Genomic DNA, 23,241 nt, shown 5'->3' with positions numbered 1-23,241 from the left:
TATTGAACATTGATTGGGTATTTGCGGTTTTCTTCAAAATACTAGTCGCTGTGCACGACTTGAGTACTGGTGTTTTCACTCCTTTTACTTCTAATCTGGTGCTGTTCTCTCTTAAAGCTACAGTAAAAGTTCAGGACCGCATGATCACTTTTAAACTAGTGCTTTTCAAGGAGATCCTGGACGGGAGAGCGGTTTAATTTGCACACTGTTTAATCTAATATAACTGAAAGGCTATTTTATTGTAAAAAAAAAAAAAAACATTACAGATTCACACGTTAGACCTACAAGATATTCACAGAAAAGGGCTAACAGCAAAAAATATTAACATTGTTTAGCACATTGAGGCTACCATTATTTCCTCTGTCCTGATGGACAGTAGTGTTGGTATGTGATGTGGATTTGGTCTCATTCCACGCCTTTGCATACCATGCTTTTCTCAGTGGCAAACACAGAATCATGACTCAGGAAAAATAAATAGTTGTCACAGTTTCGCAGATTCCTATCACGTCAGCCTCTGGTGATTGTGGGCCCTTACGGGCGCTGTTACCGAACCAACCTGTAGGGACAAAGTAAATCTAACGTGTTAATCCCATGGCCGTACAACCTGTATTATCTGGAAGCACCTCAATAGAGATGCACTAAATGGGCCTGTGATCAACGGAGGCCAGGAGCCCTGGGAAGTTCAATGGACTGTCAACACTTACATAATTCCAGCAACAAGCTAGTCAGACTCTGTAGCATATTCTCAGAATGTTCAGGCCAGGGCCCAGTAAAATCATTTTTAAAAATCCCAATCAAAATTATTTGGTTTGAAATTGAGAAGCTGGGCCTAAAGGATTTAATTCAGGCACAGTTAGGACTTAGAAAGTTTGTTGAATCAAGAAGTTAAGACCTTGTCCAGTTAAGTAGCCTATGTTTGAAAGTGGTCAATGGTCAGAGGTGAAATTGCCCTCGGGTCACTGTTTTGCCTGCTAAATGCAGATTGCCTCTGGTGTTGGAAAGGGTGTCAGGAGGTGATATGGGAAGGAACACTGCCTTGGCCAATAGGAGCTTAGAACAAGCTGACAACAAGCCAATCGAAGTTGGAAAGTGAAGGGGATAGCGTCACTGTATATGACTGGTACAGGACACAAAAGGAAATGATAAGGTGAGCAGATACTTACGTGTTTGTGTTGCCTATTCTTATATCTGTATGGGTTCTGACCATGCTGCAAAGCAAATAGCAGTAATGGGGATAATGAAACATCTCTACTAAACTCTACTCCAAGTCCTAGTAGTTAGCCTAGGCCTACATTCTGATGACCCAACAACCTTATTACCTGTATGCTGCAATGACCAGCCTACCATCTCTTGCTGACTGAGCAGCCAAAACTGCCTGCTTTTCGTTTCTTTCTCTCTCTCTGATTTGTGTGCAGGCTGAACTATCCGCTGGAGTGGGAAAGCTGGCTAGCCCTGGCTCTGTGTGGTGGCATGAAATGTGATCAGGAGTGTGCGTGGACTGGATGGTCTGCGAGTGTGTGTTGGGGGATGGGTGAAATGCTGTGGCTGGTTCTACAAACGTCTGTAGAGGAAACTGTGCCGAATTCAGCATTCAGGCCAAATGCGAGAGAACATCATTTAGGCTACTCCACATCTCCATTGAACTTTGCTCATCATGGGCCAATAGATTGTAGCTAGTTGGTTTGGTGAAGTTGAATACATATTTTTTTAGTGTAACCTATCACTCACTTATTGTTTAAGGACTGATATCAATAAGAAAATTGTGATACTAATTAAAAACATTAGGCCTTAGGGAATCTCAATTTACAGGTTTCCTCACGTTGGTTCCTAAATGCCTGAGTGATTGAGAAGATTTGGGAGTATGGTAACGCATAATCTCGGAAACCCAGAACTAAAGTCTTGTGTAATTGTGTCAGATGCTCGATTAAGTTCTGGGGGCAGATGTGTTAGCGTAGCTCCTCGTTCTAGTATATTTTCTAACTCTTGAGTTTTCCATTATGTGTCAATGGGAAATTCATTTTTGAGATTTGATGTTGGAGCTCAGAAAATGCTTTGAGGCCTCTAAGCCCTGCCCAGGAAACAAACAAAATTTCAATATGGCCTACCACTGTGCATTTTTTTTGTGTTGCACGGTATACCGAAACTTCTGTACTTTTTAAGATACTAGAACATGACAAACGGTTTGGTACTATAATTTGTATTACTTTCGGTACTTCTATCAAATGTGTTTTGCGTTGTCTGCTGATTTGAGAGAGGATCAAGTCTATCAGTGCAGCCGATTTCCCCTTATAGTGAGAGAGTGTTATAGAGACTTATAGAGTGTTCTGTGCCTGCTCCTAGGGCTGGGATGTTCATGGAGTTTTGAATGATGGAAAATGGCCAGCCAAATGACCGCGGTTTCTGTAATAACTGCTCGACTAGCAAAAAATAGTTTTTCTTTATTTTTTAGATGCACATTTGATCCTTTCCTCCTCTCCTGACTGCATGTGCTGCTAAAGAAATAGAATGAATAGAACGGGCGTCCCCATTCAAGTCAATGACTGGCGGCCATTGCGAGTGTAGCCATAGGAGCAAAGCAGGAAGTAAAAGTAGGAAGTGTACCCATCAATATGTCAGTTGAATCAACAAATCACAGCACATTACACAAAATACATTCATTGCATGAGCAACATCCGTTAACATCATTTGAAAGAACATTCTACATTATCATGGAAATTATTGCATCACAATACAAGGCAGCCATTGCGAGTGTACCCATGAGTTTACCAGTCAAATTGCCAGGGTTAGAGGTTCCAAGTCCGTATTATTCATTCTATTTCTATGTGTGCTGCTGCATTGTGGGGGGCGTTGCCTAGTGTGGCAACAGAAGACTCGTTTGCTACAACACCTTGCTTGTTTCAGCAAGAAGCAACAAAGTTTCATCACGTTGTTAAGAGTCCATGTTACCGCCGGAAATGGACTCAACTGCACGAATGCCCCAGCCGTCCCGTCTTCAGTCAGCTGTTCATAAAAATATATATATATTTTTAACGGGTCTGTATCCATAACCGGCGGTTACACGGTTATATGTAATTGTGCCAGCCCTACCTGCTCCACTTACTCTTTGCTAGCTCTAGCCTGTCCTCATCTTAGCTCCCCACTCATGCTGTACAGAACTTAACACACTTGAATAATGCAACACAGCATTTAGAAATGTTGCAACTGTTAATTACTTTTCACAAAACAATGTACATTATTACAGGCTAGAACGCTTTACAATGCAAGAAGATACCGGTAGCTTCCAGCTTTGTAGGCTAACGTACAGATGAAGCTAACATCAATTCACTACCCTAGTCTCAAAGCTGATTGTCACCATAAACCATACAATCATTGCCAAAAACGTTATCTATTCACTTGCCTCCCGCGCCTCAGTCATGTCTCTCCTGTCTCTCACTGTGTGTGAATGACATCATTAGGTTTAAAAGAGACCGCATACACTTTTTATAAAAGATGAGATTGCTTCTTCTATGCAAATGTTGATGATCAGTACAATTAAAATAAGTCCCGAAAGGAAACAATAGTTTTTAATCTGTAGCCCCATTTTTAAAAACAGCCAAAACAAGCTCAATAACTCAATGCATGAACACACTCACTGAATATGCATTCACCTGTATTGTGAATAGGCCTAGGCTACATCTTCATTTATCTAGTTTATCAATAGAGGTTTACATTAGGTTGTTATGTAGTTCGGTAAAGATAAAGTCAAATTGATTGTATTAGGGATGGGGGTTTGAAATTATTTCACTATTCGAATAGTATCATGAATGTCTTTCGGATATCCGTCTTACCTTAGCTCACTGGTCACCATAGCAACACCCACCCGTAGTCTGCGCTCCAGCAGTTCTATCTCACTGGTCATCCCCAAAGCCAACACCTCCTTTGGCCGCCATTCCTTCCAGTTCTCTGCTGCCAATGACTGGAACGAACTGCAAAAATCTCTGAAGCTGGAGACGCTTATCTCCCTCACTAACTTTAGGCGTCAGTTGTCAGAGCAGCTTACCGATCACTGCACCTGTACACAGCCCATCTGTAATTAGCCCATCCAACTACCTCATCCCCATATTGTTATTTATTTTGCTAATTTGCACCCCAGTATCTCTATTTGCACATCATCTTTTGCACATCTATCATTCCAGTGTTAATACGAAATTGTAACTATTTTGCACTATGGCCTATTTATTGCCTTAACTAAATAACTTACTACATTCGCACACACTGTATATATATTTTCTGTTTGTATTTTTGACGTTATGTTTTGTTTACCCCATATGTAACTCTGTGTTGTTTTTATCGCACTGCTTTGCTTTATCTTGGCCAGGTCGCAAATGAGAACTTGTTCTCAACTGGCTTACCTGGTTAAATAAAGATGAAATAAAAAAAATGTAAAAAATATTTCACCTGAGCACTGCTGCGCGAAAGGCTGGTGCTCTATTGCTGCGGCTGGTGAGATTGGAGCGAGCGAGCAGGAGTGAGAGAGACGCTGTACCCAAGGCAACTCTGCTACAGCCAAGACTAGCTAACTTGTAGCAGCCACAATGTTATTTATCATCCCATAAAACAGTGCCTGTCTTGACTGGAGTAGCCTAAAGAAGCTTGCGAAGCTAACCAGCTATAGCTAGCTAGGCTAATTCCTGAGGCCACATGATGCGCTTTCTCCCCAACCCCATACAAATAAAACAGCCTACCTGTTGTAGCCTACTCCTTTATCATTTCGCTAACTTTTTAATTCCGTAATTTTATTCCATCTTGCATTGCATTGATTCTCTTTGCCACTTTAATTGGCCAACATAAACAAGCTACCCACATGAACTTCACCTTTATTTAACCAGGTAAGCCAATTGAGAACAAGTTCTCATTTACAACTGCGACCTGGCCAAGATAAAGCAAAGCAGTGCGATTTAAAAACAACAACACAGAATTACATATGGATAAAACAAAACGCACAGTCAATAACACAATAGAAAATCTATATACAGTGTGTGCAAATGTAGTAAGTTATGGAGGTTAGGCAATAAATAGGCCATAGTGCAAAATAATTACAATTTAGTATTAACACTGGAGTGATAGATGAAGGCTACTGTTTTTTATGGGGCGTCATAACCTTCTTCTTTTGAAATGTCATGGTATATCCTTGTATGTAACAATTATTTTAATGTAATTTAGCAAAATCATTTTCAGTGTTAAAATAGGTCTGTCAATTTTTTGAACCCGCACAAGTATTCGAATACTAACATCCGTTCGAATATTCAAATAACCTCCCGAGATTGTATAATTGATTCATTAATACATACATGGCTGTCTCTGAAATTAACATAAAACATTTCAAAATGAATCATATTGAACTCAAAAGATCTCCCTGGATCAAGTGCCATTCTGTAACTAATACGCCTTTCTTGTTTTGCCTTGGTATCGAGTATCGTAATGGTAAACCTGGTATCTGTGTCGAAGTAAAAATTCTGGTATTGTGACAACACTAGCAAGTTTACTTACTATTACTTATCAATTTTAGTGTACACTGTAAAGGGGAAGTTGCTGAAAGGAAGTTTCAAAACAGCCAGGAAATAACATATTCTGCAGTGCCAATGTTTACTCATGTAGCTACCATTTATACGCAACCTGCTGTTGTAATCTGACTACATGTGATTTCCTTTATCATAATCAGGCATAAAGTGCCTTCGGAAAGTATTCAGACCCCTTGACTTTTTCCACATTTTGTTATGTTAGTCTTATTCTAAAATGGATTAAATAAAAAATAAATCCCCAGCAATCTACACAAAAACAGGTTTATAGAAATGTTTGCAAGTGTATAAAAAACCCGGAAATATCTTATTTACATAAGTATTCAGACCCTTTGCTATGAGACTAGAAATTGAGCTCAGGTGCATCCTGTTTCTATTGATCATCCTTGAGATATTTCTACAACTTGATTGGACTCCACCTGTGTTACATTCAATTGATTGGACATGATTTGGAAAGGAGCACACACCTGTCTATATAATGTCCTACAATTGACAGTGCATGTCTGAGCAAAAACCAAGCCATGAGGTCGAAGGAATTGTCCGTAGAGTTCCGAGACAGGATTGTGTCGAGGCACAGATCTGGGGAAGGGTACCAAAACATTTATGCAGCATTGAAGGTCCCCAAGAACACAGTGGCATTCATCATTCCTAAATGGAAGAAGTTTGGAACCACCAAGACTCTTCCTAGAGCTGGCTGCCCGGCCAAACTGATCAATCGGGGGAGAAGGACCTTGGTCGGTGAGGTGACCAAGATCCCAATGGTCACTCTGACAGAGCTCCAGAGTTCCTCTGTGGAGATGGGAGAACCTTCCAGAAGGACAACCATCTCTGAAGCACTTCACCAATCAGGCCTTTATGGTAGAGTGGCCAGACGGAAGCAACTCCTCAGTAAAAGGTACATGACAGCCCGCTTGGAGTTTGCCAAAAGTCACCTAAAGGACTCTCAGACCATGAGAAACAAGATTCTCTGGTCTGATGAAACCAAGATTGAATTATTTGGCCTGAATGCCAAGCGTCACTTCTGGAGGAAACCTGGCACCATCCCTACGGTGAAGCATGGTGGTGGCAGCATCATGCTGTGGGGATGTTTTTCAGCGGCAGGGACAGGGAGACGAGTCAGGATCGAGGGAAAGATGAACGGAGCAAAGTACAGAGATCCTTGATGAAAATCTGCTCCAGAGCGCTCAGGACCTCCGACTGGGGTGAAGTTTCACCTTCCAACAGGACAACAACCCTAAGCACACAGCCAAGACAACGCAGGAGTGGCTTCGGGACAAGTCTCTGAATGTGCTTGAGGGGCCCAGCCAGAGCCCGGACTTGAACCCGATCGAACATCTCTGGAGAAACCTGAAAATAGCTGTGCCGCAACGCTCCCCATCCAACCTGACAGAGCGTGAGAGGATCTGCAGAGAAGAATGGGAGAAACTCCCCAAATACAGGTGTGCCAAGCTTGTAGCGTCATACCCAAGAAGACTTGAGGCTGTAATCGCTGCTAAAGGTGCTTCAACAAAGGACTGAGTAAAGGGTCTGAATACTTATGTAAATGTTATATTTCCAGGTAATTTTCTTTTAAAAAATCCCACATTTTCTAAAATCCGGTTTTTGCTTTGTCATTATGGGGTATTGTGTGTAGATTGATGAGGAAAAACAATGTAATCAATTTTAGAATAAGGCTGTAACCTAACAAAGTGGAAAAAGTCAAGGAGTCTGAATACTTTCCGAAGGCACTAAGTTGAACTCGCTAAATCTGAGGTAATGCCCTCCTGTAGCTCAGTTGGTAGAGCATGGTGCTTGCAACGCCAGGGTTGTGGGTTCGATTCCCACGGGGGGGCAGTATGAAAAATGTATGCACTCACTAACTAAGTCGCTCTGGATAAGAGCGTCTGCTAAATGACTAAAATGTAAAATATGTGACCATTTTGTCTGAGTTGCCTATGATGTACACCGCTTTCAGCGTAAGAGGGAGTTTCAAATTCCTACTCTTACTGCACTTTTTGCTCGTTGCAAATTCATGAAACTATAAACATGCTTTTGCTAACTAGCTTCTTAGCTAGGTGATATGCCAGATGAAAGACAATATATGCTTACCAGTAGCATATTAGCTGTGACTGGTTGACAGAATAGCCTACTTTTGTCACTTAATGAGAAACAGCTCTGGTTGTTTTTTTCTCAACCACGTCTGTGATAGTCCAGTTGTAACTGAGTGACATTAAAATTATTTTTATGATGGAACAACTTACAATCAATGCTTACGTTGAAAATGTGATTGTAGAGTCTAATCCCTTCCTCTCTTTTTCAGAATGTAACTTCCTCGCGGCCAACAATGCAATTCAAGGGACTCCAAGGGGTAAGTATGTTCACACCTCAATTCTTCATTTTGACTTGAGAGCTACAGTACTAGTTATGGGTCAACCCAGTGGGTGGTGAACTGAATATTGTAATGCAACCATTGTTGAAGACTTAAGCAACCTATCATTTGAGCGCTGGTGGTATACACATTAAATACAATTCCTACCCCAGTTGTTGTAGACCCAATGATTTGTGTTGGTTTCAGTGAAATGCACATTTGTTTCGCTACGAGTTGTATTTGGAGGCTTGTGGCCTAACTCTTGCCACCCATCTGTGAAAGCACCTGGTTAACCCATGACTACCTGAGCTGTGCACTATGAATAGTTGAACTCTCCAATGTCTCAATATCTATAAATACTTCTCTGGCAGTCTGCAGCTGGGCCCAGAGCAGAGGGAACAGACACACAAACCCCTAGCAACTCAGACCTCTAAGATCTGCTTGTGTCATGCAAGCTCACATTCCCATTCGTCTCAGATCAGTCTATATTGACAGATGCAGCACACTGAACATCACAAGCATTTTGCTACACTCACAATAACATCTGCTAACCATGTGTATGTGACCAATACATTTGATTGGATTTTTAAAGGGTTAATGAGAAATTAGACCTAGTTGAGAAGTGTTTTTACAGATGGTTCGCAATTTGGCATGACTGACTCTGTCACATTCAAATATGAGTAGAATCTCTGCTCCCCCGCCACCCAGGCGCTATAGCAGTAGAGGAAAATGAAATCCCATTTCCCTTCAGAATGATCGAGTACCTCAGGGCAATACCTCACTCCTGGCAGTTTCATGCATACAAGGAAGAGAGAGACACTCCTTGTTTTCTGTGGTTGATGAATTGTAATTTTTTTTATTAATTCGTTGATTGATCTCCTTTTGATGTGAACCTCACAGCGTATTAAGATCCCAAGGACTGATTCTCCAGATGGATCTCAGAACTTTGACTTCTACCTGTCCAACGTGGGCAAGGACAACCCTCAGGGAAGCTTTGAGTGCATCCAACAATATGTGTCCAGGTAAGCGCCCTCTGGAACGAAACCGAGCATGTAAATAGTTGTAAACTGGGTAGTTAACTGGAATAATTGTCACTCTGGTGTCAGAATTTGATGTCATTGAACCTTGTTAATGAGTAATTAGTTGAATTGAAATGGGTCCACGTTGAGAAACCCTGTGCTGTATGACTGAAATCTCCTCTTCCCATCCCACTACCCCCCTCCCTGTCCTCTCCAGTTCGGGGATCCCCCACCTTGCATCCTTGGGGATGGTTCAGGACAAAGTCACGGTGTGTGCCACCAACGACTCCTACCAGGTGACTCGGGAGCGCATGGCGCAGACAGAGGAGGACAGCCGCAAACAGGGGACCAAAGTCCTCAAGCCTGGAGGCCAGTTCAGAGGCAAGTTCCATGCACTTACCTACCCCCCCCCCTCCCCAACAGTAGTCTCTTCACAGGCCAGGTCCCACTACTACAAAATTGCTTATTTTTTCCTATCCTCCAGCCTTTGTTAACCACGGATTCTCTTAAGAACTAGCTTGGTCAAAATCAATGGAACTTTAAGCCCATGTTGCCATTGTTTGCGCCTGACTAAACCCTTTGGGTCCTTGGGTCCAGTCTATTAAGTCTTGTTCACATTGGCAGTTTGAAGTGACTCCAATTTTTTTGCATATCTGATTCAAATGTGTTATTTTTCCTGCAGTCTGAACAGCCAAAAAGCTCATGGAATCAGATATTTCAAGACACATTTCAAACCACATTCGTAGGTGGTTTGAAATCGGATACAAATCTGATTCCTGGCCATGCGACTTGTCTGAACGCATATAAATCAGATTTATGTGGTGTTTAGCTTACTTGGCATATATTGTTGCTTGCTAGCTACTCTGACAGTTTGACAAGAACATGTGGTAGTTAACTAGCTTGTTAATTGTTACAAACAAATTAGTGAATGTGCTATAAAGCTAATCAGCTACCTAGCTAGCTAGTTGACTGCTGTGGCTAGCCAAAAAGGACTCATTTTGAAAGCTAGCGTTAGCGCAATGACATGCTAGCTGTTCCCATAGACTTCCTGTCATTGAACGACTATCCATTTAAAAGTGCGTCTCGGCAGATGTAATTATATATAATTACATCTATCTCATTACATCATATTTTTTTTGCAGCGGTGGGAACAGTTCAGCAGCGGTGGGCCACCACTGCTAAATGAATATAGGGGAAACACTCACTTATGACTTGATACTGTCTGCCACCACAGCCATATCTGGGTTAGTCGCACTCTCCAAATAGTTCTTATTTAAAGACAACACTGGTCTACAGCCCAACTCTCTCCCAACACACCCACCCACAACAACACCTCTAAACCAATTGTCTTGCCTTTCTATTTCTAATACACTGCGACTGGATTAAGTTCGGCCAAGTGGAAAAGTGAAAGTAAATCTTGGGGTAATCTAATTTGGCCCACCGCTCTCCCGTCCCGTCTTGCCGGTGGAGATACGAGGGAAAAGGAGATTGAGAGAATGTGCAGCGTAACAGCTGTGTTGATGTAACTGGCCATGCCAAATCTACCTCCACTGACCTGGGAGTGGACTGAGTTCTCTCACAGCAGAGAGCCATAAACTGAGTTTCACTGGCAAAGAGTTTCTCTTCCGGCGCCATGCAACATCAGAGAATTGATGTCACCCAAATGGCCCGTTTGCCACCAGTTATGTTACTCTAAAAGGCTGTGTTCCCCATAGGCTTCTTTGTATGTGATTACAATTTTAGTGCCATGTGTTTTGCGCAATCATCTGACATGCCTGGATTTGAAACTTTTATTTAAAGATTTTTCATAACTGTCCCCTTTTCATTATGCCAGACGGTCCAGCACCATCCTCAGACAATTGCTTTCAATTTTGGTGTAATTCTCATTGCGCAAAACACAGCGTCTACAAGTTTGTCTAAACAGGCTTCACAGTTTAGACGATCGTATAGTAACGATCGTGGCGGGGGAGATGTTCAGGTCCATGGTTTCCCATAGAAATAGAGTTCCAATTCTCTACATGAATTGGTGTTGTTGTCTATTTAACATGGAATTCATTGGGGTTGCATGTTTTCTCAACAGTAAGCAGATTTGTATCTTTGCTGGGAGGTTTTTTTTTACCCCTAGGGCTGCTCTGGAACTATAGTTAATGTGGCAATATGTAACTTTTTGGGTGACTTGACCAAATTCACATTGAAATGTGTGTTATAAATCTGTCATTCTCATTGAAAGCAAGTCTAAGAAGTGGTAGATCTGTTCTAAGTGCGCTATTTCTATGCTTCCCATTCTCAAGTTTAGTTTTTGCATCTTTTACTTTCGGTTTTGTACACCAGCTTCAAACAGCTGAAAGTACAATATTTTAGCTTATGGAAAATGTATTTCACAGCAGTTTAGATGGTACAATGATTCTCTACACTATACTTGCTTGTTTTTTCACAAACTGAAATTAGGCGAACTATTAGAATTTTAGCCAGGAAATGGCGGAGCGATTTCTGCATAGTGCATCTTTAAATGCAGGAATCCATGAAATCTGCTTTGCTACTCTTGTCTCAGAACTCTCACCCACTCACAAACTTGTAAAGTCAGGTAAACCAACCCTCTTTCGGTCTAGTTTCTGCCGTGGGGATTCATTTGCATATTGTGGCCCAGATGGAAACTGAGAGGGGAGCAGAGGAAAGGAGTGGAGTTTGGGCATGTTACAGCTGGCTCAGTAGAAGCGCTCCGATTAACATGTGCAAAATGAGCCCTAACCTTCATTTATGTAGTTTGTTTAGGCTATGTCAGTTAGGTATGTCGGTCTGGGACCTTAAATGGGAGACCATTTACTTGATGCCATTCAGAGTTTAGTACGCTAAAGTGAATGCATAAACACACATGCACTGCTACACAACACAGCTAGCTCAGTTGGTTTGCTATCAGAATGACAGTTTCTGCCATGACATGCATCAAATCAAATTCTATTGGTCACATTGTTGTGAATTGTTAGATACTATTGCACTGTTGGAGCTAGGAACACAAGCATTTCGCTACACCTGCAATTACATCTGCTAAATATATGTATGAGACCAATAACATTTGATATGATGCATGTCATGGCAGAAACGATCATTCTGATAGCAAACCAACAGACCTGCTGTGTTGTGTAGCATGGCTGTGCTTTATCTCCCACTGTAAGTCTGGCATATAAAGTCACTAGGCTGGCCAGCGCTGAAGGCAAAGCTCATTAGCAGCTGACGCAAGCAACTCACCTACCTCAGTCTCTCACCAGGCCGTGAGACAGCAAAAATGTATGTGTGGTTTGTGCGCTTAGAGATCTCTCGCAGTCTATCAGCATTTGCCCAGACGAGGGTACAAGTTTCTCTCTGACCTTAATCTTGTAGAGAGCTTTAAAATGTCATAATCGCTGGAGAGCAGTATGGAGAGATGTCAAGGCATCCTGACTAATCAGATGACTTATGAGCTGGGGGCCAGATTCTCTGGATCCTCTTAATTACATAGACTTTTACATTGGGAACTCAGTCTCTCCAAATCAGGCATCTATGATACATCTTGTACTAGTAGCATACAATCAGTTCAAATTCAGTCCACATACAGTTCCGAACACAAAATAGTTGTGTAACAACTTTGACTCTTAAGGGCAGGGTCCCCCAACGGGCGGTCCCCGGGCAGAATTTGGCCCGTAGGTGGTTTTTATTTGGCCCAACAACAACTCGGAGCATTAAAACAAATATTTTTTCATTGTTTGACATAAGACTGTAAAAACACCAGGAAATCATCTCCAAGTGATTTTTAATTTTGGAAATCTGTTCACAAGTATTCCCATCATAATAGGGAGACACATGATCTTATACAAATGTAAGAGCTGTTGCCAGAGAATTACCTAACTCTTCCAATGTTGTTTTAGAGAATTTGGCAGAACGAACACAATTGCATTTTATCGATTGCAATTTGATTACCATGACGAGATCCTGAGGCCCATTGTCGTACCATTCATCCGCCGCCATCACCTCATGTTTTAGCATGATAATGCACGGCCCTATGTCGCAAGGATCTGTACACAATTCCTGGAAGCTGAAAATGTCCCAGTTCTTCCATGGCCTGCATACTCACCAGACGTGTCACCCATTGAGCATGTTTGGGATTCTCTGGATCGACCTGTGTGACAGCGTGTTCCAATTGCCGCCAATATCCAGCAACTTTGCACAGCCATTGAAGAGCAGGCCAAAATCAACAGCCTGATCAACTGTATGCGAAGGAGATGTCGCACTGCATGAGGCAAATGGTGGTCACACCAGATACTGACTGTTTTTGGGATCCACGCCCCTACTTTTTTTTGAAGGTATCTGTGACCAACAGATGCATATCTGTATTCCCAGTCATGTGAAATCCATAGATTAGGGCCTAATGAATTTTTCAATTGACAGATTTTCCTTATATGAACTGTAACTCCGTAAAATCTTTGAGATTGTTGTATTTATATTTTTGTTCAGTGTATATCTGTTTGGACTTCTTGCGTTCAATTTGACAGACCATCCGCTGAAGAAAAAATCTGCCCGCTGCTGAATCTAGTTGATTATCCCTGCTCTAGGGTTCCAAGTGCCTGCTGGCTTTCGTACTCATCTTTCAGCCAGTGTCCAATAACCCTATTATATTATTATGTTGTCATATTAATAATAAAACGTTTTATTGTAGGATTGACAGCAAGCAATTTAGCCGCTAGTTAGCGAGTTAGACGCTAGTTAGTGACTAAGATGCTAGTTAGCGAGGAGTGCCGTTTCTGCTGTAAACTCAATTCTGAGGTAAGCAATACAACATTTAACTGATTTCATTTAAGTATCAGGGAAACAAATGATCAACTAAATGGATTGTGGAATTCTTAGGTTCCATAATTCCATGGTCTCAACGGAGATTGGGTTTGGGCAGATTTTGTGTCATTTTCTCAGCGTCACCTCCTTCGCCCCTCTCTAACCTCAGGTAAGAAAGTCCAGATCCGCAAGCCAGCACCGTCAGGCTCTGAACCAGTCGCGGAGCGCAAACGCTCCACCCCTATCAACCCAGCCAACACCATCCGCAAGTGCCTTGCCAACAACCCGGTTTCCCAGCGCCCGTACCGCGACCGCTTGGTCCACCTGCTGGCGTTGCGCACCTACAAGAAGCTGGAGCTACTGGCCAGACTGCAGCGGGATGGGGTCAGTCAGAAGGACCGCAGCTCTCTGGGGAGCACTCTGCAACAAGTAAGGCTAGCACTCTGCAACAAGTAAGGCTAGCACTCTGCAACAAGTAAGGCTAGCACTCTGCAACAAGTAAGGCTAGCACTCTGCAACAAGTAAGGCTAGCACTCTGCAACAAGTAAGGCTAGCACTCTGCAACAAGTAAGGCTAGCACTCTGCAACAAGTAAGGCTAGCGCTCTGCAACAAGTAAGGCTAGCGCTCTGCAACAAGTAAGGCTAGCGCTCTGCAACAAGTAAGACTAGCGCTCTGCAACAAGTATGGCTAGCGCTCTGCAACAAGTAAGGCTAGCGCCCTGCACCAAGTAAGGATAAGGCTAGCACCCTGCAACAAGTAAGGATAAGGCTAGCACCCTGCAACAAGTAAGGATAAAAGCCAATTTATGCTTGATCCAAAAATGTGGTTGGATGCGCCGTATAGAGGGTGTGACGCAATTGCGGCGCCTCTGGAGACATGCAGATGCCAACATGCAGATGACATGCAGATGCCTCCGTACTGCATCGCCGTGCGCCTTCCAAATTTTGTAACAATGCGGAGGGCTCAGTATAGCTCTACATTGACATGATTGGTTGACGGTAGGTGGGGGCGGGAGGTTCTGAATAATCAAACTCACTTCCTTGACAACTTCCTTCACAACTGCTCTGTGAAGCGCAATAAGTATGAATGCCCTGACTTCTGCAGAGGCCATATCGCAGCAAATGCTGTACGGCCACTGCAGATGTCGGATTGACCATGCAAAGCCTTTGAGGCTAGCACCCCTGCAACAAGTAAGGAGGAGGCTAGCACCCTGCAACAAGTAAGGAGGAGGCTAGCACCCTGCAACAAGTAAGGAGGAGGCAAAAAATGTATACCAGCGGTTGTATTTGAATTGCTTTTAATGCTCCCAAATTATTGGACAACACTTTTTTTCAACTGGAAGGACTACAAAATTAGACACTGCTGATCTTGTTTGTGTGTATGTTTGTCGTCAGGTGGCCAACTTGAACCCCAAAGATAACTCGTACTCTCTGAAGGACTTTGTGTACCGTGAGGTGCAGAGGGACTGGCCGGGCTACTCTGAGGACGACCGCGTTCAGGTCAACGGGATTCTGGCCCGGTAGGTCACAATACATTTTTATCTGAAAGTTTCACCCTCCTGAACAGATCCCTGCATTTCTTGCAAGCGGAACCTCATGGTGACGGAGTAGCAGTGGCTCACAGTTGGTTCTCCCTCTTGTCTCCCCTCTCTCTCAGGAAACTGGGCCTTCCCACTGAGACACTTTCCTCCAGCAGTCCTCCCAAAGATGGCCTCCCGAGCTCCCCACAGGTAACGCCTCAACTGTACACTCTGTTACACACTCACTTTCAGTATTACTTGCACTACTTGCACAAACCAGCGTGGAAGCTAACAGACAAGCCACACCTGATGACCAGGTCTCTCCTGTAAAGAGACATTTAATCTCAAACCTATGCAAATAAATATTTACTAAGATTAAAAATAGCCTTTTTATTACTCATTCACCATAGATCTTTGTGTTTGAATTGTTTGGTTGTGGTCTTTCAGAAGTGCCAGCCCGAGTTGCCGAGTCACTTCACCGACCCCCTGATGCCCAAGAAGCCCCGCATCTCCCATGTCACCAACCAAGGGCCACCTGCCGCCCCCACCTTGTCTTCTAGAGATCGCTGCAGCGCCACGAAGGGGGATGACAGCCACCACAGCGCCGCTGCCACCAAACGCTTGTCTCTCCCAGCCAGGCTCACCATTGCTGGCCCTCCCCTCAACCACCTCCCCCCTCCCTCCCAGCTGCCCGTTTCTCACCGCCCTCCTCCGTCGCATCACCCCGGCCCGGGCTCCAACTCACCCAGCACGCCTGAGGGCCGTGGCACCCAGGACCTGCCCCTTGACCAGAGCTCCACCTGCCTGGACCCCTCCTCACCGAAAGCCACCCCCAGCCCCTCGGGCAGGACTGCCGACCACTATGGCATGCCGCCACCGGCCAGCTCCAGTCCCCACAGCCGCCCAGCCCTCACCATCTCCACCATCTCCTCTTCATCATCCTCCTCCTCCTCCACCATTATCCCCCCTCCCTTGCCCAGCAGTAGCAAGAAGTCAAAGAAAAAGTCAAAGAAGCACAAAGAGAAGGACAGAGAGAAGGAGAGGTGCAGGGAGGGGCGCAGCATCACATGCGATGGCAGTGGTGTCAGGCCCCCAGCGGTGCAGGTTGAGGACGGCCAGAGGCCCAGGAAGAGACACCGGGCCAAGGGGGAGGAAAGACTAACACCAGTCATCCCCGCCAAAAGCCCAGTCTGCTCGGACGAAGGTAGTCTCCCTTAATGTCTTGGTTCGGCTTCATGCTTGAAAGGTGTGAGAATGCTTGCTCATTAGCGTGCAAGGCCTGATTCCTTAGTCTAGTTTTCAAGTAACGGTCGCTTTCAAAGCTCAGAAACGGATCAGTCAAAAGCACTGCCAATCCATGGTTTTGTAATGACAGCGATGCACTACTACTGCATTGAACAACCAGGCATTGACAGGCACATTAAAAGTGCGCTGATAGTGTGACTGCTTGGAAAGGGCAAAGTGTATTCATGCTTTGAACGTGATGGGCTGCTTGCATTGCCTTGTATGTTGGAGTACATTTCTCACTGCAGTTGTATGTATGTAGGCTACCATATGTGCCAATTCTGAGATACGTTGTCTTTATGATAAGTAAAAGTTGGTCCGCCCTGAGCAGCACACAGTTCCATTTTACTCTCTTGGTTCACTCTGACAACTGTTTCAAGACCAGTACTTTTGTATAGCTCATTTACATTTACATTGCATTTTAGTCATTTAGCAGGCGTTCTTATCCAGAGCGATTTTACAGTTTATTTTAAGATGGGTGGGACAACCACGTCAGTCATAGTAAATACATTTTTCCTCAAAGTAGCTTTCAGCAAATTTAGAGCTAATAAGAGGGGAAAGAGTCAAGTGTTAGTTCAGTGTGTGGGGAGGCGGTGCGAGGGGGGGGTGCTGTGGGATTATTTTAAGACTAGTAAAGAGATGTTCTAATGTCAGTTGGTGATGTAAAATAATTGTCAGACGTGTGTCTTTGCTATTCCCCAGACACTAAAGAGAGGCCAGTCCACTCCACAGACCTCTCCTCCACCACCGTGATGCCAGATTACATATGGTGAGTACTTTATTTACTGACTTAATCCTTCCATGAGAGTGCCACTACTGCCAATCATCAGCCTTTTTGGGCATGGTACCCCCTTTTAGCCCTCTCAAATACAATTTAATGGCACGGTGTGAATGTTTCCTGGTCACTGTCCTGTGCTGGCCTGTGCTGCTGTCCCCCTACAGTGAGTACATGGCAGTGGTGTCCATGGACCAGAGGCAGATTTACAAGGACAACTTCAACGCCGAGTATGAGGAGTACCGCGTCCTGCATGCCCGCGTGGAGAAGATCACTCGCCGCTTCACCCAGCTAGACGCCCAGTGCAGGAGGCTGCCGCCTGGCACCAAAGAGTACCAGGTCAGATTATAACAAACTACACCACAGAACACCAGGTCAAAATACAAGACTCACCACAGTTACAACCAGGTCAAAACACAACAATCTATGCCACATAACGTGAGGATATACTACAAAGCCGGTTTAATGAGTTAGCCAGCTAATTTCAATAAACAACCAGAAATAACTATTGATTTTCTGGTTCATTAAGAAAGCTAAACTTGGATACAGTGCCTGGATATCTGAGCATGTCTTTCTCCAAACTGATACGGTGCCATCAGAAAGTATTCATACCCCTTGATTTATTCCACATTTTGATGTTACAGCCTGAATTCAAAATGGATTACATTTGTTTTTTCTCTCACCAATCTACATACAATACCCCATAATGACAAAGTGAACACATGTATTTAGAAAATGTGTAAATGTAATGAAAATTAAATATAGAAATACACTACATGACCAAAAGTATGTGGACACCTGCTCGTAGAACATCTCATTCCAAAATCATGGATATTAATATGGAGTTGGTCCCCCCTTTTGCTGCTATAACAGCCTCCACTCTTCTGGGAAGGCTTTCCACTAGATGTTGGAACATTGCTGCGAGCACTGATGTAGGGCGATTAGGCCTGGCTTGCAGTCGTGTTCCAATTCATCCCAAAGGTGTTATATGGGGTTGAGGTCAGGGCTCTGTGCAGGCTAGTCAAGTTCTTGTTGGCTGGTCCTCACTACATGTTCGTCGTCAAACCCACTGGCTCCAGGCCATCTATAAATCACTGCTAGGCAAATCCCTGCCTTATCTTAGCTCATTGGTCACCATAGCAGCACCCACCCGTAGTCTGCGCTCCAGCAGGTATATCTCACTGGTCATTCCCAAAGCCAACACCTCCTTTGGCCGCCATTCCTTCCAGTTCTCTGCTGCCAATGACTGGAACGAATTGCAAAAATCTCTGAAGCTAGAGACTCTTATCTCCCTCAATAACATTAAGCATCAGTTGTCAGAGCACCTTACCGATCACTGCACCTGTACACAGCCCATCTGAAATTAGCCCACCCAACTACCTCATCCCTATATTGTTATTTATTTTGCTCTTTTGCACCCCAGTATCTCTATTTGCACATAATCTCTTGCACATCTAGCATTCCAGTGTTAATACTATTGTAATTATTCTGCACTATAGCCTATTTATTGCCTTACCTCCATAACTTGCTACATTTGCACACACTGTATATATATTTTCTGTTGTATTTCTGACTTTGTTTTTTACCCCATATGTAACTCTGTGTTGTTTTTATTGCACTACTTTGCTTTATCTTGGCCAGGTCGCAGTTGTAAATGAGAACCTGTTCTCAACTGGCTTACCTGGTTAAATAAAGGTAAAAAAAAATAAAAAGTTCTTCCACACCAATCTCGACAAACCATTTCTGTATGGACCTCGCTTTGTGCACGGCGGCATTGTCATGCTGAAACAGGAAAGGGCCTTTCCCAAACTGTTGCCACAAAGTTGGAAGCACAGAATCGTCTAGAATGTAATTGTATGCTTGCTGTAGTGTTAAGATTTCCCTTCACTGGAACTAAGGGGCCTAGCCCAAACCATGAAAAACAGCCCCAGACCATTATTCCTCCTCCACCAAACTTTACAGTTGGCACTATGCATTCGGGCATGTAGCGTTCTCCTGGCATCTGCCAAACCAGATTCATCCGTCGGACTCCCATATGATGAAGCATGATTCATCACTCCAGAGAATGCATTTCCACTGCTCCAGAGTCCAATGGTGGCGAGCTTTTACACCACTCCAGCGACACTTGGTATTGGGCATGGTGATGTTAGGCTTGTGTGCGGCTGCTCAGCCATGGAAACCCATTTCATTATGCTCCTGACGAACAGTTGTTGTGCTGACATTGCTTCCAGAGGCAGTTTGGAACTCCTGTAGTGAGTGTTGCAACCAAGAACAGACGATTTTTATGCGCTTCAGCACTCAGTGGTCCTGTTCTGTGAGCTTGTGTGGCCTACCACTTTGCCGCTGAGCCGTTGTTGCTCCTAGATGTGTCCACTTCACAACAACAGCACTTAGTTGACCGGGGCAGCTCAAGCAGGGCAGAAATTTGATGAACTGACTTGTTGGAAAGGTGAGATCCTATGCTGCCCTATCAAGCAAAAAGGCAGTAACTGCTCATTTGGTCGAAAAATGAGTTGTCATTTTTGCTACAATAAATACATGCTTAATCATGTGGACAAGTATCCTGCCTCTATTGTGTTTTGGAGAAAATGGGGGTCATGTTAACAGTAACTGCAGAAGGTTACTGTGAAACCAAGGTAAATAAAAGCACTTTTTCTCAGTTCCACGCTATGAGCAGTTACTGCCTTTTTGCTTTGTAGGGCAGAATGATGGTGCCATGTTGAAAGTCACTGAGCTCTTCAGTAAGGCCATTCTACTGCTGTTTGTCTATGGAAATTGCATGGTTTTATACACATGTCAGCAACAGGTGTGACTGAAATAGCCGAATCCACTCATTTGAAATGTTGTCCACATACTTTTGTATGTGTATTTGTATGTATTGTGTATTTGTATATATTGTGTATGTGTGTGTATATATGTATTTGAATGTGTGTGTATATTATATTATATTATTTATATATATATATATATATATTGCTCAAAAACACTTAAACAACACAATGTAACTCCAAGTCAATCACACTTCTGTGAAATAATACTGTCCACTTAGGAAGCAACACTGATTGACAATACATTTCACATGCTGTTGTTCAAATGGAATAGACAACAGGTGGAAATTATAGGCAATTAGCAAGACACCCCCAATAAAGGACTGGTTTTGCAGGTGGTGACCACAGACCACTTCTCAGTTCCTATGCTTCCTGGCTGATGTTTTGGTCACTTTTGAATGCTGGCGGTGCTTTCACTCTAGTGGTAGCATGAGACGGAGTCTACAACCCACACAAGTGGCTCAGGTAGTGCAGCTCATCCAGGATGGAACATCAATGCGAGCTGTGGCAAGAAGGTTTGCTGTGTCTGTCAGCGTAGTGTCCAGAGCATGGAGGTGCTACCAGGAGACAGGCCAGTACATCAGGAGACGTGGAGGAGGCCGTAGGAGGGTAACAACCCAGCAGCAGGACTGCTACCTCCGCCTTTGTGCAAGGAGGAGCAGGAGGAGCACTGCCAGAGCCCTGCAAAATGACCTCCAGCAGGCCACAAATGTGCATGTGTCTGCTCAAACGGTCAGAAACAGACTCCATGAGGGTGGTATGAGGGCCCGACGTCCACAGGTGGGGGTTGTGCTTACAGCCCAACACCGTGCAGGACATTTGGCATTTGCCAGAGAACACCAAGATTGGCAAATTCGCCACTGGCGCCCTGTGCTCTTCACAGATGAAAGCAGGTTCACACTGAGCACATGTGACAGACGTGACAGTCTGGAGACGCCGTGGAGAACGTTCTGCTGCCTGCAACATCCTCCAGCATGACCGGTTTGGCGGTGGGTCAGTCATGGTGTGGGGTGGCATTTCTTTGGGGAGCCGCACAGCCCTCCATGTGCTCGCCAGAGGTAGCCTGACTGCCGTTAGGTACCGAGATGAGATCCTCAGACCCCTTGTGAGACCATATGCTGGTGCGGTTGGCCCTGGGTTCCTCCTAATGCAAGACAATGCTAGACCTCATGTGGCTGGAGTGTGTCAGCAGTTCCTGCAAGAGGAAGGCATTGATGCTATGGACTGGCCCGCCCGTTCCCCAGACCTGAATCCAATTGAGCACATCTGGGACATCATGTCTCGCTCCATCCACCAACGCCACGTTGCACCACAGACTATCCAGGAGTTGGCGGATGCTTTAGTCCAGGTCTGGGAGGAGATCCCTCAGGAGACCATCCGCCACCTCATCAGGAGCATGCCCAGGCGTTGTAGGGAGGTCATACAGGCACGTGGAGGCCACACACACTACTGAGCCTCATTTTGACTTGTTTTAAGGACATTACATCAAAGTTGGATCAGCCTGTAGTGTGGTTTTCCACTTTAATTTTGAGGGTGACTCCAAATCCAGACCTCCATGGGTTGATAAATTTGATTTCCATTGATAATTTTTGTGTGATTTTGTTGTCAGCACATTCAACTATGTAAAGAAAAAAGTATTTAATAAGATTATTTCATTCATTCAGATCTAGGATGTGTTATTTTAGTGTTCCCTTTATTTTTTTGAGCTATATATATACAGTGGGGAGAACAAGTATTTGATACACTGCCGAATTTGCAGGTTTTCCTACTTACAAAGCATGTAGAGGTCTGTAATTTTTATCATAGGTACACTTCAACCGTGAGAGACGGAATCTAAAACAAAAATCCAGAAAATCACATTGTATGATTTTAAAGTAATTAATTTGCATTTTATTGCATGACATAAGTATTTGATACATCAGAGAAGCAGAACTTAATATTTGGTACAGAAACCTTTGTTTGCAATTACAGAGATCATACGTTTCCTGTAGGTCTTGACCAGGTTTGCACACACTACAGCAGGGATTTTGGCCCACTCCTCCATACAGACCTTCTCCAGATCCTTCAGGTTTCGGGGCTGTCGCTGGGCAATACAGACTTTCAGCTCCCTCCAAAGATGTTCTATTGGGTTCAGGTCTGGAGACTGGCTAGGCCACTCCAGGACCTTGAGATGCTTCTTACGGAGCCACTCCTTAGTTGCCCTGGCTGTGTGTTTCGGGTCGTTGTCATGCTGGAAGACCCAGCCACGACCCATCTTCAATGCTCTTACTGAGGGAAGGAGGTTGTTGGCCAAGATCTCGCGATACATGGCCCCATCCATCCTCCCCTCAATACGGTGCAGTCGTCCTGTCCCCTTTGCAGAAAAGCATCCCCAAAGAATGATGTTTCCACCTCCATGCTTCACAGTTGGGATGGTGTTCTTGGGGTTGTACTCATCCTTATTTTTCCTCCAAACACGGCGAGTGGAGTTTAGACCAAAAAGCTCTATTTTTGTTTCATCAGACCACATGACCTTCTCCCATTCCTCCTCTGGATCATCCAGATGGTCATTGGCAAACTTCAGACGGGCCTGGACATGCGCTGGCTTGAGCAAGGGGACCTTGCGTGCGCTGCAGGATTTTAATCCATGACGGCGTAGTGTGTTACTAATGGTTTTCTTTGAGACTGTGGTCCCAGCTCTCTTCAGGTGATTGACCAGGTCCTGCCGTGTAGTTCTGGCCTGATCCCTCACCTTCCTCATGATCATTGATGCCCCACGAGGTGAGATCTTGCATGGAGCCCCAGACCGAGGGTGATTGACCGTCATCTTGAACTTCTTCCATTTTCTAATAATTGCGCCAACAGTTGTTGCCTTCTCACCAAGCTGCTTGCCTATTGTCCTGTAGCCCATCCCAGCCTTGTGCAGGTCTACCATTTTATCCCTGATGTCCTTACACAGCTCTCTGGTCTTGGCCATTGTGGAGAGGTTGGAGTCTGTTTGATTGAGTGTGTGGACAGGTGTCTTTTATACAGGTAACGAGTTCAAACAGGTGCAGTTAATACAGGTAATGAGTGGAGAACAGGAGGGCTTCTTAAAGAAAAACTAACAGGTCTGTGAGAGCTGGAAT

At 44.2% G+C, this 23,241-nt stretch overlaps 1 protein-coding gene across 2 annotated transcripts in view; it reads left to right on the top strand.

The window, feature by feature from the left end:
* The window catches only part of ell2 (elongation factor for RNA polymerase II 2), a 37,220-nt gene that overhangs the window by 3,871 nt on the left and 10,108 nt on the right, over positions 1-23,241 (top strand). For both annotated transcript variants that reach the window (XM_084167458.1, XM_084167459.1), the window contains exons 2-10: positions 7,858-7,905; positions 8,806-8,927; positions 9,142-9,305; positions 13,897-14,156; positions 15,123-15,247; positions 15,385-15,457; positions 15,695-16,451; positions 17,234-17,300; positions 17,474-17,645. In XM_084167458.1, the coding sequence (XP_084023584.1) occupies positions 7,858-7,905; positions 8,806-8,927; positions 9,142-9,305; positions 13,897-14,156; positions 15,123-15,247; positions 15,385-15,457; positions 15,695-16,451; positions 17,234-17,300; positions 17,474-17,645 (1,788 nt within the window). The remainder of the gene's footprint in view (positions 1-7,857; positions 7,906-8,805; positions 8,928-9,141; positions 9,306-13,896; positions 14,157-15,122; positions 15,248-15,384; positions 15,458-15,694; positions 16,452-17,233; positions 17,301-17,473; positions 17,646-23,241) is intronic.

The sequence above is a fragment of the Coregonus lavaretus genome (assembly GCF_964263955.1).
Source record: "Coregonus lavaretus genome assembly, chromosome: 8".
NCBI lineage: Eukaryota > Metazoa > Chordata > Actinopteri > Salmoniformes > Salmonidae > Coregonus > Coregonus lavaretus.
The sequence above is the reverse complement of the archived record's forward strand: the minus strand, read 5'-3'. Positions and strand labels throughout refer to the sequence as shown.